The sequence below is a fragment of the Lepidochelys olivacea genome (assembly GCF_965140295.1).
Source record: "Lepidochelys olivacea isolate rLepOli2 genome assembly, chromosome: 8".
In the NCBI taxonomy this organism is placed as follows: Eukaryota; Metazoa; Chordata; order Testudines; family Cheloniidae; genus Lepidochelys; species Lepidochelys olivacea.
In genome coordinates, this window is record NC_140418.1 from 106,032,688 (window position 1) to 106,051,209 (window position 18,522).

Genomic DNA, 18,522 nt, shown 5'->3' on the forward strand with positions numbered 1-18,522 from the left:
CCCTGTCCCTATGTAGCTCTGCACCCCCTCCCCATCACCATGTGGCCCTGCACCTCCCTCCCCTCTGTGACCCTGTGCCTCCACTCCCATTCAGCCCTTGTCCCAGTCTGTCTTCCCCCACTAGCCCTTGTAAGCCCATCTGACTCCCCGAGCACCCCAGACAGATGTTGTCTGTCTCCGCATAGCCCCTGTCTCCTGACCTGGCCTGACAGGTGCTGTGAAGAAGTCTGGCTTTCTCTTAGCTGGCTGGGAGCTGCTGCTTTGTTCGATCACCACAGCACCCTCTGGTGGGCAAAAGGCAGAACTGCAGCAACATTTTGGCAGAAGCTTTTTCTGAGCAAAAAGTTTAAAAATATGTGGGGTTCATTAATTATGCATGCACGCAGTAGTGCAGAATTCCCCCAGGAGTAAAAGAGAAATGGAGTAACTCTGGGCCTTCACAAAGCTGCTCCACTAGGCAAGTAGATGAGCTGTTGCTTAAAAAGAACCTCAATAATATATTGACTTTAAATGTATTTTACACAGTTGAATCTGTTCAATACAAAAAGCAAGTAACATTTTCCTCTAAAAAAAAAAAATCATAAAGAAGAACATTTTTAAAATAAAAACATAAATTTATTTGTATGTAACTGTAGTGGGGTGGCTGCCCCACTCCTATCCTAGATGGGGCTTCAGCAGGCCAGGGAGGTGGTGCAGGTGGGGGCCAATCAGAGGCTGCATTAGAGACAGCCAATCAGAGCCAGACTTAGCCATATATAAAGGCTGCCCAGGAAGGGCATAAGGAGTCTCTCCCTGGTGGTCAAAGGAGGAGGATAGGTGCCTCTGCTGGAAGGTAGCACCTTGGACAGAGCAGTGCTGGGGAGCTCCGGCCAAGGAAAACCGCAGGCTGCTGGCCTAGGCCAGGCAGGTCCATAGGGCTGAAGGGGAAGTGTCCCAGGGACAATAGCAGGGCAAGAGGAGAGAAGGAGAGCAGAGAGGCTCCTGCTAGAGGGTCCCTGGGTTGGGACCCAGAGTAGTGGGTGGGCCCCCCCTTCCCCTTGTGCTGCACTGGGCTGAAGAGGAGTGTGGCCCGATCCAGGCTGTGGCTGGGCCCTGCGATAAGGGGCTAGACTTAGAGGCTGCAGCTGGCCCCTACAACAGGTGCAAATTGTGGACTGCTGATAACTCCAAACCCCTGGAAGGGGGTGAGACTGGAGCAGTGGGCACTGCTGGAGGGCAGTGTCCTGAAGAGGACGCTGCTGAGCAGGGAAGCAATGAGGGTCCCCAAAGCAGCAGAGCAGACAAGGGGCAAGGAAGGCACCATGTGGAAAAGGTGCTCCATGACTGGACAGAGCTAATTCCTGGAGGAACCAGTGGGAGGTGCTAGTGGTGGTGAGTTCTAACCCCATCACAGTAACACAAACAATTAATTCCTTTCCTGCTTTTTTCACAACATCAAGTAGCTTCATTGAATTGAAGCCTCAAAAAATTGGGTAAAAACTCATAAATATTCCTTTCCATGGAGATCTTTAGTAAAAGGTGAAAGATTTATACAATCTGAAGAGAAACCAAAGCATACCTTCAGCTCTGCAGAAGTGCTGCCAGGGCAAGACCATCACTTTATTACATCACTGTGACTATACTGATGAAAGGCTAAACCCCCTTGTGATGTTGCACTCCATATGCTTTATAGAAATATGCTTATGAATATGACATAACTAGAATATGCTTTACACTAAATACTCCTTGTATGGTGATATTAGAAAGCTTGCACTCTACTGACTGTGTTCATACTATTTGTTTGTATGTGTGATGTTATTAGTGTAATATAATATCTCATTGAAAGGTGACAGGGCCAAAAGAGTTAATTAACTCACAGACTGACCTGACCCATGACCGAACTTTAGAGACCGGTTAGGAAGAGATGTAAATGAACAGCGCTTTGAAATGCAAGTCTGCATTGTTAGAGAGAGAAGGGGAGATGTTTGTTCAGGTCTTGTGATGTCAGCAAACAAGTCTTGTCTATGGCTATAGCTTTGATTCAAAGATCAAAAAAGGAATATTAACATTTAGGAAGACACTTGACTAAAATAGTATTGTTGTCTCTTTGAAGGTTGGGGTAACCTGTATCTGAACTGATCAATGGATAAATTACCTTGTGCTAATTGCCATGATGTTTGGGAGAAGGAAAGTGAAGCTGATTGTTTTCTCAGACCAAAAGGCTGCTGGAAATGTATAAAGACCTTGGGATATGATCCTTCTTCATCTCAGATCTGCTTTTGGCTTCAAGAAGGGGAAACCCTAAGCCACAAGGATTGAGATCCCCAGTCTCTGACTAGAGTCACCCTGAATATGGATATTGGGCTATAACCTATGGACTATTGCCAAAAGGACTTTTGGCAACTACAAGCTCATCTCTGCTAGGTATTTGAACCTCAAGAATTGAATTCAAGTCTCTATGTATATTGATCTTTTAACCAAAAAGAAAAGGAGGACTTGTGGCACCTTAGAGACTAACCAATTTATTTGAGCATAAGCTTTCGTGAGCTACAGCTCACTTCATCGGATGCATACTGTTAGTCTCTAAGGTGCCTCAAGTACTCCTTTTCTTTTTGCGAATACAGACTAACACGGCTGTTACTCTGAAACCGATCTTTTAACTAACACTCTTTTCTTTTTTAATACATTTTAGTTTAGTTAATAAGAATAGACTATAAGCCTGTATTTGGGGTAAGATCCAGGTTATTTGACCTGGATCTGGGACTTGGTCCTTTGGGGTCAGGAGAACCTTTTCTTTTATATGATGAAATAAGGTTTTCAGAATTTATCACCATATGTTTGACGTGTGTCTGGATGGAGGCCTGAGGCTGGGTACTTTAAGGGAGCTGTGTTTGGAAGTCTGAGTACCCAGGGAGGTGCTGTAGAAGCTGTTTTGGGCTGGCTGGGTAAAGCTAAGTATTGGAATATCCACTAGTGTCTGGGGTTTGTCTGCCCTGTTCTGTTTGCAGTGCACCCTGATTGAGTGACCTCAGCAGGCTCCCACAGGCAGCATTGTCGCAGCACAGATTATTTCTATATCTGGAGTTAGAGTAAGATATGAACATGTATCACCGATGTGAATATATTAAGTAGAAGCCATTAAGGGTGCTTCAGAATCGGTGACCTGTCAATGGCTCTGTTTACTTGCAAACCTGCCTGTGTATGGTGGGCCAGCCCAGGAAGGATGGAGGCTGGGGTCTCTCAGGACTTGTGACCCTGTCACATGGTACTGGAATCCATCTTAAATCTCTTCTTTTTCCATTTAGAAGGAGGGCTGGGGACCCAGGAAGATTCCTGCCTGGTGCCAAAGCTATAAAAGGGGGTGGAACAGGACGCCAGGGGCCAGTCATGAGAGCCCCTGCTTACCACCTAAAGATGTCGGCTGGAACTAACAAAGACTGTAGCAGGGGAAAGGATGGGGCCCAGACAAGGAGTCTCATCTGTGAAAGAAGCTTACTGGAACATCTCTGAGGGTGAGCGATTACCTGTAATCAGTTTTTTAATGTATTCAGCTTAGACTTGTGTGTTTTTGCTTTATTTTGCTTGGTGACATACTTTTCTGTCTGTTATTACTTGAAACAACTTAAATCCTACTTTTTATATTTAATAAAATTGCTTTTGTTTATTAAACCCAGAGTAAGTGATTAATACCTGGGGGAAGCAAACAGCTGTGCATCTCTCTCTATCAGTGTCATAGAGGGTGGACAATTCATGAGTTTAACCTGTATAAACTTTATACAGAGTAAAACTGATTTATTTGGGGTTTGGATCCCATTGGAAATTGGGTGCTGGAGATAAGTGAAAACTGCTCAGCAGGTTACCTAAAGTCTGCAGCTTTGGGGGTGTGGTCCAGACCCAGGGTCTGTGTTGCAGCAGGTATGCATGTCTGGCTTAACAATGCAGGGTTCTGGAGTCCAAAGCTGGCAGGGAAAACAGACTCTGAGGTAATTTCAGCACATCAGGTGCCAGTCCCAAGGGGGTCTCTGTGACCGAACCTATCAAATCCCTGTTTCTACAGCCTATTGCTCTGGCCCAATTAAACTGCGAGTTTGCTCCTCGGAACTAGGGTCTCTGGGAGGAAACCCACTCCATGGACCAGGGAGTCGGGATGCAGGTCACAATGCGCAATGCATTATGGGCATGCAAATGAGCATCCCAGGTAGGTCTGAGAGCACAGGGGAGCCCCGGCCTCCTAGCTGACGCCACAGCCCCTGGAATGCAGCTCTGGGAGGGGCGGTGGCTCCCGGGGTCTCCACAGCTGCTCTGGGCATAGCTCCACACACCGGTTACCCAGGGCCGCACAGGAGATGCCCCCGGGCTGGGACCCCGCAGGTGCTGGACTCTGAACCTCGGGCGGAGCAGGCGGGCTCGGGCCGCTGGTCGCTCCTGTTTGCCTGCAGGAAAGGGCCAGTGAAAGGGCTGCTGAGCTGCCCCAGGTGGGCTGCGGGGGCCAGATCGGCCTTTGCCTGGAGCCTGCAGGGGATCCTGCCCCACCCCCTATGGTCAGTACAGCCTGCCCAGGGGCAGCAGAGAGCACGTGGTTTTGTCCCCAGCCCTTGCCGTCCCCAGCCCTTGCTGCCAGAGCTTGGCTTTGCCAGCCTGCAGCCACCGCATAGCTCGTTAACCTGCCTGTGGAGACCCACGTCCCCAGCCCCACTCCTGCAAACCAGTGACGGGAGCCATCGGCCCTCCTTGGTAGGACGGGAAAAGCCAGAGACACGCACAGCCTTTGCACAAGCAACACCCCCGGGCCGGGCCCGGCCCGGCAAGGAGGCTGGAGCTGGGGGGCGGCGTGCTGACAACACACAGCTGGGTTACAAACCACCCACCCCTCATCAGAGGGTAGCCCGGGGTGCGACCTGGTATTGCACCCAACTGCTTGGCCTGTGCAGTAACAGGCACTCCGCCTTCAGCCCTTGTGACTTGCCTGTCTTCCTTTCCAAAGGCGGGGACCTGTTGCCAGGTCCGTTAAATTCCTTAGAGCTCAGTGAGCAGCCGAAAGGCAAATCCACCCAGCCCAGTGCTCACACACTCTGCTTGAGCTGAGCTCTGAGGACACTGCGGCTGCTGCCTTGAAGTGACTCTTCACAGGCTCACTGAGAACCTCCCCAGAAATGACTCCAACGTCTGCTTTCCTTCTCAGCAGACAGCATAAGGGATGTGGTTCCTACCTTCATACTGAACTTCCAAGTGCATAGAGCTCAGCACGCCCAACACAGCATCCACAATGCTGGGATGGGCTGCTCCCACGATCACCTGACAAGGAAAGGAACAAGCAGGGTGTTATTCCTCACAGCTCTCCCCTCTGCAGCCCACTGAAATATTCACATGTGTTTGATCCTCAGGATACAGAGAACTGCACACAGCACTGTGCTCTGAGACTCAAGGAAATGGCCTCTTGGGGCTGATTCTGTAACCATCATTCAGGATAGTGAGCACTTAGTCTTGAATAGGACTCCTCATGTAAGTGCTCACCAGTGTAGTGGTGGTTGCCCAGTCTAGCCCTATGCTTCTCAGACGAAGGACTGCAGTTATTGGGGCAGCAAACTATTAATTACCATTATTTAATATTTGTAATATGGCAGTACCCAGAGACTCCAATCAGGATCAGGGCCCCACTACTCTGGGGCTAGACAAAGAGGTAGAAAAGTCCCCTGCCCCAAGAGCTTACAGTGAAAGAAGACAAGTGTTATACAAAGTGTGGGGAAAAGGGAGACAAACTCTTTAAAAATCCCCATAAAATCCTTTCCTCCTCTCAGGACTCCTCAAACCTGAGCATGAGGTTCATTGATCTCCAGCTAACTGAGGCATTAGAATAGCTTTGAGATTTTAACAGGGTGTGTGTCTCTGTCTCTCTCATATAAAATGTGGTATGTAACAGGAGAGAGCGAGAGAGACATTTTATGTTCAAAGGTCAAGGATCCGTGGTCCTGCAGATTTGGGGAGGGGGGGTGGCAACCCCCCCTTCCTTGATGACAAGGGACTGAAATTTCAAATGGGAGATTGTCAGAATTAAATTCAAAAGCAGCAGACTGCATCAGAGCTGCTACCTACCTCACAGCTTAGCTCTTAGTCTGGGTAATTAACATATAGCTAAAACGTTTTATGTAAGTGCATATTTCCAGGCCAGGGAGAATTTAAGAAGGGTCAGAAGACCAGAACCCCATTCCCTCAATTTAAAAAAAAAAAAAAAAAGGCACACCAAAGTGCAGGATTGAAAACAGTAGCACTAAAGACTATATAGTTCATTCTAAAACAAAAAGACGTACTAGTGGCACCTTAGAGACTAACCAATTTATTTGAGCATAAGCTTTTGTGAGCTACAGCTCACTTCGTCAGATGCACAATGTAGCTCACAAAAGCTCATGCTCAAATAAATTGGTTAGTCTCTAAGGTGCCACAAGTCCTCCCTTTCTCTTTGCAAATACAGACTAACACGGCTGCTACTCTGAAACCTATAGTTAATCCTGTATGCCATTCCCTTTGGAGTTTCCTGGAGTAAGAGCAGGACACGTCTTTAGAGGCATGTCCTCTCCTACAGCTGAGGTCATATTTTCATACTAGGCTTTCACAGTAAGTAACAGACTGGAGGAGAAGAGGAATTATAAAATATCTTTCATACTCAATTTATTTAAAAGCAGCAGATTAGATCCTGATGGAGCAGGGACTATGTAAACAACAGTAGCAGCCTTTATACACTCAGCACTTGCTCACACACAGCCTTGGAGTTTAGCATCTGTGTTACTGAGAGGGAAAAGTCTAAGGGGAGAATTGTTCATGATTTCGTTATCCAAATCAGACAGAAAACAGCTCTGTGCACCTCATTCCTTTTCAGTGTGTTCTCAGACTCAGGAACTGCTGGGGAACTTGAAGAGCACACACTGTGCTGATGACATGCAACTGGGCACAAAAGGATCCTTGCTTCAGAATTCTCTTATCCAGTACTACCTCAACAAGGAACTTTCAAATTGGCTTATCCACACAGGGTATGCAGCCTTAGACATGTTAGGACACATCAGCTGAGTATATACTGAGTGTGCTTGTGGATGCAATAAGCTCTTCTCTGGGCTCCTTAATAAGGCAAGAACTGTAGCAGGATTTCCACTCACCTTTAGCCTCCAGCTTATGATAGATTCATTATGAAACAGAGTGTTCTGATAAAACTAAAGCATGGGCTAAAGTTTGATTACATCCCGTTCTGCTCACCTGCACAGTCCTGAGTGTCTGCAGAGACAGCTGTTGGGCTTTGGGGGATGTGCATGGCAGCAAAGCAATCAGGCCTTTGTATACCTGGTTCTGATACTTTGGATTGCCATGGCCTAAAGAGTCCAACAGAATTTGCACTTGTTCTTGAGTCTCTTCAGACTTGGAATTGGCCAAAAACTCAGCTATTGATCGCACACCTGTGTATAAGAAGATTTACTGAGTTGCATAGTTGGAAAGCCCAAGTGGTTACACATCTGAGGTTAGACAGAAACTTGGAAATTTTATTGAAATCCAGACAATCAAAAACACTGTCCCATTTTAATCAGTGCTGCTGGAGAGGTAGAGATGGGGAGTAATCTTCATTCTTGTGAGTTTATCAGTAGCTATTACATGGATTTTAAAATATAATAGGCCAAATTCTCAGCTGGTATAGAAGGGCAAAATGCTGCTGAAGTCAATTGAATGACATACATTTACACCAATAAAGAATCTGGCCCCCTGAGGTAAATGGTGCATAGAGAGTATCACTTTACTGATTCCATCCCACTCCTCTCACTGCTGAGGAAGTTGTCCAAACCTTGAGCATCTGTCACTGATTTTAGTGGTGGGTTCCCTTTTACAATGGGAAAAGCATTTATTTTTTTCCAGTCTTCAAAAACATCTGAAGAGATCTAGCTTTTCCTTTTCAGAAAAATTCCTGATTTCTCAATAGATATCAATTAAAAAAAATTTAGGCCCAAGAGGGAAAGTTTGGAGAGGTAGCAGTGGGTGAACACAGCAGGTTATAATGAAAACTCTTTTGCAACCTTAGCCACAGTAGTTGCCACCAGCATGACTGCTGTAATACATCAAAGGAAAAATACTGTACAAAAAGTATGCTCATTAAAAATGAGAAGGGGGATGAAATGTAACCACTCAGCAACGGCTGAGACTCTGAACTCCTTTCAACAAGAGAAAAAATAAAATAATCTTCCATCACTAGGACTCTCATAGAGTGAAAGGAACAGGTTCAGTTCTGTAAGGAGCCCTTGACGTTTGGAGGTCAGAGAGTACAGACTCGCCTAAATGGATGTAACCCCATTCCTTTGATAAAGAATGCGGATGGCATGGCACTTACCATAACTTTCACAAATGAGCTCCTTATACTTCCTGCCAGCGTTTGCTACGAGTTGGAGTAGCTTTATTGACTCCCTTTTGTCCTCTTCCTTCAGTTGGTTCAGCCCTAGTATTTCCAGGAGAGTCAGCACACCTCCAACCTCCAGAAATTCAATAAGATACTTGTGGCTACAGAGATGAGGGGAACAAAGCAAAAAATATAGCACTTGGAACAAAATCTTCCTTCCTCGGATCTCCATGTTACTGGGAACCTTCTTCCTACCTCCTTGCCTCCAGTTTGTGTCTAAGCTCCCGGACGGAGACGACAGCTACCAGAAGCTTGACTTGGAACCCAAATGTGAAGGCCCCACATGTCAGTATGATGTGCTCCCAATAGGCTACCAGGTGAGATATTTACCTCTGATTGTCCACATTTGGATACTGACCTACATGCACACAGAACTTTGGGTCTCCATACACAGGGTGCTCACTGGATCCCTAACTAGTGTGTTAGCAATCAGACCACTCCTGGGAAACGGGGGACTCACTGAGCAATTGCATAGCATAGGCAACATCATAAAATATTTACAGTATTCTTGGGAAGCACAAAGAGTCCTGGCTTTGCCCAGCCTTGTGTGAAGTAACATATGCAGCACCTCCCACCTGCCCATGACTGATTTATCCATTTCTACAGAGCGCTGATCACCATGGTATCTGACCTCCCAAAACTGGGCTCTGCTGCCCAGGGGACACAATTCAAAACAGGTCCAACTGCACAGCCCACTAAGAGTGTGTGTGGGAGTCTCCAGGCATGAAGGAGGCTCACTGACTGTGGGGATCCAGAGACCTGCAGAGGAGATAGGAGAGGCTTGGCCAGTTATGGGTACATGCTGACAGCAGGGTGTTCAAAAGCACAGATCATGGACTGTTGCCCTTTCCCAGACCATCCTTGTAGTAAAATATTAAGACTGGCCCCTCACCTCACAATCCTCACCCTGGGCTGGCACAACTCTGGGATGTTAAAGCCACCCAAATAATTCTTGTTGAAGTGACATAGAAATACTCACCTGCTTGCAGCTGACAAAAAGATGCCAATGGACTTTAGCTGCTGATCTAGGTATATTCCATACATGTAGCTGTTTGACAATGTTAAGGAGCAAATACTGAGACAATTTTTCACATTAAACCTGGTCACTGCATCTGGTCTGGCTGGTAGCTTGGTGGCAATGTGTGGCATTGCACCTGGGGAACCTGTCTTTGGGAAAGGGCTAGGGTGACCAGATGTCCCGATTTTATAGGGACAGTCCTGATTTTTGGGTCTTTTTCACACATAGGCACCTATTACCCCCCACCTCCTGTCCCGATTTTTGACACTTGCTATCTGGTCAGCCTAGAAATGGCACAGGCCTTAATTTTCCAGGCTAGCTGGGTTGCAAACCACTAAGGAGGCAGCATGCTCATCCCCAGAGTGGGTGTGAAGTGACTCCCTGCCTGTAGAATTGATGGGCTTGGCAGGGAGCTTACATTTTGTCCTCAACTAGAAGGATAGGATGTCCTGATATAGGACCTGTGAGAGGGGAAGGAGAAAACAAGGGGAATCTTGTGTAATTTAAAACCCAATAATACCCTTGGTGTGGAACTTCCCTCAGATTCCAGCTTTTATGGGTCAAGCTCTTCTCCCTGAACGACTGGACTCAGGTATTTCCACAGAGAGGGGCGACCTTAAATCATATTGGGGGAAAAGAACATTTGGAAGAGAATCTTCCCCTCGATTGCCCCACCACCTCTTCTGGCATCCCAAAGAAGTAGATACGTGAGCCTCAGCCATGCTGTTAGGCGGGTCAGAAACAAGCTGGCTCCCTGTGAGAATTCCAGCTCCAACTCTGGTCCTGTCTTTCCTTGATTTGCCTTAATGAAATTGCCCAGAATGTGGCTACGAGCAGCTTTGCTAGCATTGTCCCATTCCTGCAAGAACCCCATCAGTCTGCTGATGGCTGCCTGCTCCTTTGTGGAAGTCATGATCAATACTGTCCTACAGGGGAGAGAGAGAGGTTATAGAAATCCTTAAAGATAAATGTAGGCTGTACAAATGAGTAACACCAGCCTTAATTATATTTTCTCCTTGTCTAATGCTTTCCAGCTAAAGATCATAAAGCACTTGACAAACATTGATTAATGTAATCTTAATCTTCCTTTATTCCCGTTATCTTCATTTTACATCTGGAGAAACTGAGGCATAAAGAAATTAACTGATTTACCCAAGGCCACATAGTAAATCTGGGGCAGAGCTGGGATTAGAATCCAGATCTCCTGATTGAGCCACAAGATCATCTCCCCAAGAGCAGTCTCCCTCCCAGATATGAATAAAGCACTTTAACGTTACAAATTTTCTTAATCTCAGATTCTTGCTAGCTTGAATATTTGATCACATGACAGGCCCTGCCAGAGGGTAAGTAGGATGAAATAAGAGCAGAGATGCACAGGATCTTGACGATGAAAGGGTGGATTTGGGAAGCTTTTGCATTTTTAACCTTTTTGTCCTAGGTCATGTCGTATTATTTAATTTCTCTTCAAGTGCCGAGAGCTTTCAACGGCACATTTTTAAATAAATTCGGGGGGAGAAATGAAATAATAATCCAAGGAATAGGGCAGCTACAGAAAATCCCAACTGACTTTGTGACCTTCAATACAGTGATACCCATTTTGCCGAATTTCTTTGGCATATTTGGGCATTCTCTGTCTCCCCCTTCCCCCCAAAATTTACAAATTTTCTGGTGTAATTAGTTCTGGTAAAAAGTGCAGATTGACAGCTCTGGAAGATAAAGATGGTTTAATCACATCGGTCCCAATCTTGCAAACACACATGCTTAACTTTAAACTTGTGAGTAGTCCCAATGTGGGGCTTAAAGTTAAGCAAGTGCATGGGTGTTTGTAGAATCGGAGCCAAAGGAGGTACAAGACAGGCAGAAATACTGCAAGCTTCTCTCCACACAGTCCTGTCAACACGCTTCATCTGTGTGGATGACAGAGAGTTCAGTCCTTGCCTCTTTCCGTTCTTGGCCCCTCTGCTGAGATTGAGGCCTTGTCTATGTGAGAAAGCTGCAATGGTTTAATTTAAGGTGTAATTTAAAAGCAAATTAGTTAAACCAATGCAAACCCTGTCTGGACACTTATTTCAGGGCTTCTCTCAGTTTAGTTTAAATCTATTAGGTCTGTTTGGGTCCATGCCTATTTCCTATCAGTAAAGTGCCTAGCACTTGTCTACTAGGAACTTGACTGCACAAAAGGCACCGGATTGAAACCAATGACCTAAAGGTGAAATGCTCTGTAGTTAAGTGTATTAAAAAAATTAAAAACAAAAAAAACAATCACCCTAGAAAGTTGGATAAAGAAACAATTCTGCTGGGTTAAGAGGAGTTGGGATTTCATTAGGGAATTAACAGTCTGTGGTTTGTAGGAGTCTGTGTCCTTGGCAGAGTGTATTCAGGATCTCCTCTGAGGGAGGACAAGGTTTAAAATAAATCAGTTTTCCCAAAATAGTTGTGATTGGAAGTGTTATTAGCCATAACAAATGTTAGTGCTGATGGGAGACTGGCCTGTTAGGAGCCCTTTGTCGAAAGTCATATTTCACAGTCTCATGAGCTTTTTCCAGTGATTTACAGAATATTTGTGAAACATTATGTGCAAGGCTCAAGACTGACACTGAGAGAACAACTAGTGTGTTGAGGGAATGAGTATTTCACAGAGACGGTTTGCATCAAATTTACAGGCCCATAAAGAGCTCCTATGTCCTCTACAGAAATCTAGTTAAAAGAACTTAACAGTCTGAAGCATCCCAAAATTGATTCTAAATTAACATTTCCATATTTATGTTTGAGATGCTGATGGTGTGCTCTTATCCTGCTTTTATTAGGAAGCAGCAATAATCCTCACTGTTCAGAAACACCATCACCAGCCTCTGGACAGGAGGATTTGAGGAATAAAAGGTGCTTTCCTATTATCCAGCTGGGGAGAAGAGTTGGTCTGAAAATGATCACACAATACAACTAACTGAGGACATAATGGTACCAGACTGACTGTTATAATATTATGCACATATATGGTGCTCTTCATCCAAAGATCTCCAAGTGCCCTATAAATAGGGGTAAGTATTCTTATTATCCTCATTTTACAGATACAGAAACAAATTCACAGAGAGGGGGAAAGACTTGCCCCAAGCTCACACAGTAACTCCGTGGCAGAGTGAGAACAGAACCAAGTCTCCTCACTCCAAATTGTCCGGTCCAGCTACTCAATGAGCTGCCTCACTCATCTAGCTAGATCAGATAAGCTTAGAGGATTGGACACCAAGTCAGTACTTTGTTGGGAGGACTCTAAGGAAAACCCAGGTGATTTAGGAACTGTTGTTGGCTATTCACTAGGTAGCTGTGAGTGGCACCTTGAGTTTAGGAGGTGCAGCCCTGGATGAGTTGGGAGATGGGAAGGAAAAAGTGGTTTTAAGATATCTTTGCACCCACCAGATTCCAAGCCTTGCCCAGCCCCTGGCACAAGTTACAGCCTGCTTGGCCCATCCACTTTTCGCCATGGTCCCCACCCCTGCTCGTATCTCTTCCCTCCGAGGTTCTGCCCCCCGGCCAGGCCGGCAGCTAGAGCCTGGCCCCAGTAGCCCAGGCAGCTGTGGAGAGCCATGGATCCTCCAGCTGCCCGGGGTAGTGGTGCCTGCCCAACAGTTGCCCCTGGCCCATGGCCCCACTCCCCAGGCCCTCCGCCCAGGGCAGGTGGAGGGTCCGTGGCTCCCCACAGCTGTCTGGGCGGCTCTTACCATGGCGCAGCTCCAAGGCCCTGCCCTCAGGCTGGAGCTGGGTCGGAGCAAGAGCCACGCAGGCAGCTATGGGGAGCCGCAGACCCACCACCTGCCCTGGGCAGCGGGCCAAGGAGGCGGGGATACAGGCCAGGGTCTGCTCTTGGGACCCCCTGACCCTGGGTAGGTAGAGGGTCCCAGGCTCCCTGGCCCTGCTCTGGCTTAGCTGTGGGTGGGGCTTTGGGGGGAAGAGATGGGGCAGGGACGGGACCGGGGGTGCGGGCCTTTGCCCCTCCACTTTTGGGAAGACTCTGCTGCCCCCCCACCAAACCCACAATCCTCACTGATCCAGCAGGCCCCTTCCTTCCTCCCTCCCTAAAGCTCTATGACCGTTGCTCCTTCTCCAGACCCCCTGCTGAAGCAGCCCCCTACTATTCTCTCTCCTTGGTCCCACTGACACCCCCAGCACCCTTTTGCCCCCAAACCCGGTACCTACTCTCCCTCTAACCCAGTTGGCGCCCAAATCCGTAGCCGCTGACTTCGTGGGTGCTCCGGGGCTGGAGCACCCATGGGGAAAAATTGGTGGGTGCAGAGATCCCCGCCCTGCGCCCCCACCCCAGCTCACCTCTGCTCCGCCTCCTCCCCTGAGCGCACCGCGTCCCTGCTTCTCCCCCTAGCTCCCAGTGCTTGGCACTGCGAAACAGCTGTTTCATGGCATCAAGTGCTGGGAGGAATGGGGGAGGAGGGGGAACGCAGCATGCTCTGGGAAGAGGCGGGGTGGGGCAGGAATTTGGGGAAGGGGTTGGAATGGGGGCAGGGCCAGGGGCGAGCATCCACCGGCACCTGGAAAAGTTGGCGCCTATGCCCAAATCCATCTAATACTAGTCCCCTTGCTAGCTCTGCTAAACTCCATTTCCTCCAATGCTCGCCCCACCCCAGCTGGGATGCCCCTACACCCCCTTCAGTTCCCCCATGGCTCCCAATAGCTCTCTGAGGAAGGGGCTGTGTGAGATCCTGGTCATTTCCTTTACCCGTGGTTGTCTTCTGGGGGTGATTGGCTGGCTCTCGCACCATGCTCGTTATTCCATGAAGCACTGTGTCTCCTCCAGTCCTAAAAGAATCTCTCTGCCTTACTCCTACATAGCCAGGCCAATAGCAAACTAAGCCAGCAGGTCTCCGGCTTATTGGAATGGTTTGGCAGCACTTCCTTTCCCAGTGGGGAGGATGTCCCGAACATGGACAGAGTTGCCAGACTTCTGTCACCCTATCTGCCATGAACCCAGCCCTCATCCCACCCTCCCTTGCTGCCACCCAGCGAGCCCCAGCTCCATCCATCCACCCAGTCCTCACCCAACCCCACCCTGCCCACCTACCACCCACTCCTATTGACTCAGTCCTCCCCGCATCTGCCTGCACCCACCTACCCAACCCATCCTCACCTCCCCCACTCCATCCTTCCCCTACCCACCCCTATCTATGAAGAGAAATTCCATGTTTGAATAATAAGAGTATAGCAGTAGGGATGTATTACTGACCAGGATGGTGATGGTGATTGTGAAATGCTCAGGGAGATTAGATAGGGTATAAAAATAGAAAATTCACTAATAATGGGGGATTTCAACTATCCCCATATTGACTGGGTACATGTCACCTCAGGGTGGAATGCACAGTTGAAGTTTCTAGAGACCATTAATGACTGCTTCTGGAGCAGCTAGTTCTGGGACCCACAAGGGGAGAGGAAATTCTTGAGTTAGTCTTAAGTGGAGCACAGGATCTGGGCCAAGAGATGAATACAGCTGAACTGCTTGGTAATAGCGACCATAATGTAATTAAATTTAACATCCTTGTGGGGGGAAATTACCAAAGAAGCCCACCAAAGTAGCATTCAACTTCAGAAAAGTGTACTACATAAAAATGAGGAAGCTAGTTAAATGGAAATGAAAAGCAACAGTCACAAGAGTGAAATGCTTGCAAGCTGCATCGAAACTTTAAAAAAACCCACCCCACCATAATAGAGGCTCAAATTAAATGTATAACCTACATTAAAAAAAGTAGTGAGAGTATCAAAAATATACCAGCATGGCTAAACAACAGAGTAAAAGAGGCAGAGGCAAAAAGGCATCCTTTAAAAATCAGAAGTCAGATACTACTGAGGAAAATAGAAAGGAGCGTTAACTCTAGCAAGTCAAGTGTCAAAGTATAATTAGGCAGGCCAAAAAAGAATTTGAAGAGCAACTACCAAAAGGTTCACAAACTAACAGCAAATAATTTTTAAGTACATCAGAAGCAGGAAGCCTGCCAATCTGGGGATCATTGGACAATCAAGGTGCTGAAGGAGCTTTCAAGGAAGACAAGGTAATTGGAGAGAAGCTAAATGAATTATTTGCATCAGCTTTCACTGCAGAGGATGTCACGGAGATTCCCAAACCTGACCCATTCTTTTTAGGTGACAAATCTGAGGAACCGTCCTAGATTGAGGTGTCAATAGAGGAGGTTCTGGAACAAATTGATAAATTTAACAGTGATAAGTCACCAGGACCAGATGGTATTCACCCAAGAGTTCTGAAGGAACTCAAATATGAAATTGCAAAACTACTAACTGTGTTAAATCAGCGTCTGTACTAGACAACTGAAAGGTAGGTAATGTAATGCTGAGTTTTAAAAGGCTTCAGAGGCGATCCTGGCAATTACAGGCCAGTAAGCCTAACTTCAGTACCAGGCAAACCTGATTGAAACTATAGTAAAGAATAGAATTATCAGAAACTTAGATGAACACAATTTGTTGCGGAAGAGTCAACACTGCTTTTGTGAAGGGAAATCATGCCTTAACAATCTATTAGAGTTATTTGAGAGGGTCAACAAACACGTGGACAAGGGTGATCCACTGGGTATAGTGTACTTGGACTTTCAGAAAGCCTTTGACAAGCTCCCTCACCAAAGGCTTGCAAGCAAACTAAGCAGCTATTTGATAAAAGGGAAGGTTCTCTCATGGGTCTGTAACTGGTTAAAAGACAGGAAACAATGGGTAAGAATAAATGGTCAGTTTTCAGAATGGAGAGATGTAAATAGCGGTGCCCCCCAGGAGTCTGTAATGGGACCAGTACTGTTCAACATATTCATAAATGATCTGCAAAAAGGGGTAAACAGTGAGTTGGCAAAATTTGCAGACAATATAAAATTACTCAGGAAAGTTAAATCCAAAGCAGACTGCGAGGAGTTATAGAGGGATTTCACAAAACTGGGTGACTGGACAACAAAAAGGCAGATGAAATTCAATGTTGATAAAAGCAAAGTAATGCACTTTGGAAAACATAATCCCAACTATACCTATAAAATGATGGGGTCTAAATTAGCTGTTATCACTCAAGAAAGAGATCATTGTGGATAGTTCTCTGAAAACATCTGCTCAATGTGCATCAGCAGTCAAAAAAGCGAACAGAATGCTAGAAACCATTAGGAGAGGGATAGATCATAAGACAGTAAATATCATAATGACACTATATACATCCACAGTACCCCCCCCACACCTTGAAAACTGTGTGCAGTGCTAGTTACCCCATCTCAAAAAAAGATATATTAGAAAGGGAAAAGGTGCAGAGAAGAGCAACAAAATGATTAAGGGCATGGAACATTCTCCATACAGGACACATTAAAAAGACAGGGACTGTTCAGCTTGGCAAAGAGACAATGAAGGGAAGTTACAATAGAGGTCTACAAAATCATGATTTGTGTTGGGAAAGTGAATAAGGACATGTTATGTACTCTTTAACATAACACAAGAATCAGGGGTCACTCAATGAAATTAATAGGCAGCAGGTCTAAAACACACAAAAGGAATTACTTCCTCACACAACGCAGTCAACTTGTGGAACTCGTTGCAGGGGATGTTGTGATGACCAAAACTGTAACTGGATTGAAACAAGAATTAGATAAATTCATGGAGAACAGGTCCATCAATGGTAATGAGCCAAGATAGTCAGGGATGCAACCCCATGCCTGGGGTGTCTCAAAGCCTCTGATTGCCAGAAGCTGGCAGTGGATGACAGAGGATGGATCACCTGATAACTGCTCTGTTCTGTTCATTCCCTCTGAAGCATTTGGCATTGGCCACCGTAAGGAGACAGGATACTGGGCTAGATGGATCATTGGGTCTGACCCAGTATAGCCATTCTTATATATCGAGCAACCCCCGCTGCCCTCCCCCACTGCCTGCATCCACCCCATCCTTGCCCTACTCCTTTCCATCCTGCCACTCCCACCCCTACCTACCAACCCTCAGCCCCTGCATCTGCCTGCACCGACCCACCCTGCCTACCACCCCCCAGCCCTTCCCTCCCTGCCTGTACCCCCCACCTATCAACCCCCAGCCCTTCCCCCCCACCACCACTCAGCAGCCCTTCCCTCCCTGCCTGTACCCCCCACCTATCAACCCCCAGCCCTTCCCCCCCCCACCACTCAGCAGCCCTTCCCTCCCTGCCTGTACCCCCCACCTATCAACCCCCAGCCCTTCCCCCCCACCACCACTCAGCAGCCCTTCCCTCCCTGCCTGCACCCCCCCACCCACCCCCAGCCCTTCCCCCCCCATCACCACTCAGCAGCCCTTCCCTCCCTGCCTGCACCCTGCCACCCACCAGCCCTTCCCTCTCTGCCAGCACCTCCCACCTACCACCCCCAGCCATTCCCTCCCTGCCTGCACCCCCCACCTACCACCCCCAGCCCTTCCCTCCCTGCCTGCACCCCCCACCTACCACCCCCAGCCCTTCCCTCCCTGCCTGCACCCTGCCACCCACCAGCCCTTCCCTCCCTGCCTGCACCCCCCGCCTACCACCCCCAGCCCTTCCCTCCCTGCCTGTACCCCCCGCCTACCACCCCCCACCTTCCACCCCCGCCCTTCCCCCCACCTACTACCCCCCAGCCCTTCCCTCCCCGCCTGCCTGCACCCCCCGCCTACCACCCCCACCCTGCACCCCCCCACCTACCACCCCCCCGCCCTTCCCTCCCTGGCTGCCGGCACCCCCCCCACCTACCACCCCCAGCCCTTCCCTCCCTGGCTGCCGGCACCCCCCCCACCTACCACCCCCCCGCCCTTCCCTCCCTGCCTGCACCCGCCCGCCTGCCCCCTGGCCGCCCAGCGCTCGTGCGCCCTATAGAGGGGGTGTCGATTGGACGCGACTCCGTCTCACCTCCCCGCCAGCTCTTCAGATTGATTGACATCCTGAAGAACAAACCACAGGCCGTCCTCACCCAGCCTTCGACCAATGGAGAGCCTCATTCCGATCCGGTGGGCGGGGCGCTGGAGAGAGAGCGGTTGCTAGGGGCGCGAGTTCTCTTTGCCCGTGAGAGGCGCGTTGCTAGGATGTGAGGTCACAGGGCGTGGCCCTTGAGCGCTCCGATTGGCTGGC

General features: G+C 48.0%; 1 protein-coding gene across 4 annotated transcripts in view; it reads right to left on the bottom strand.

The window, feature by feature from the left end:
- The window catches only part of ARMH1 (armadillo like helical domain containing 1), a 31,648-nt gene extending 13,244 nt beyond the window's left edge, over positions 1 to 18,404 (bottom strand). For 3 of the 4 annotated variants that reach the window (XM_084637137.1, XM_084637138.1, XM_084637139.1), the window contains exons 1-6: positions 18,304 to 18,404; positions 10,133 to 10,351; positions 9,387 to 9,455; positions 8,342 to 8,508; positions 7,225 to 7,421; positions 5,190 to 5,274 (exon numbers count right to left, since the gene is read on the bottom strand). In XM_084637137.1, coding sequence (XP_084493263.1) covers positions 5,190 to 5,274; positions 7,225 to 7,421; positions 8,342 to 8,508; positions 9,387 to 9,455; positions 10,133 to 10,351; positions 18,304 to 18,392 — 826 coding nt within the window. In that variant the 5' untranslated portion in view covers positions 18,393 to 18,404. Of the gene's footprint in view, positions 1 to 5,189; positions 5,275 to 7,224; positions 7,422 to 8,341; positions 8,509 to 9,386; positions 9,456 to 10,132; positions 10,352 to 17,178; positions 17,304 to 18,303 lie in introns of those variants that run through there. The other variant, XM_084637136.1, reaches the window with a different exon arrangement.
- Between the last annotated feature and the right edge of the window lie 118 nt (positions 18,405 to 18,522).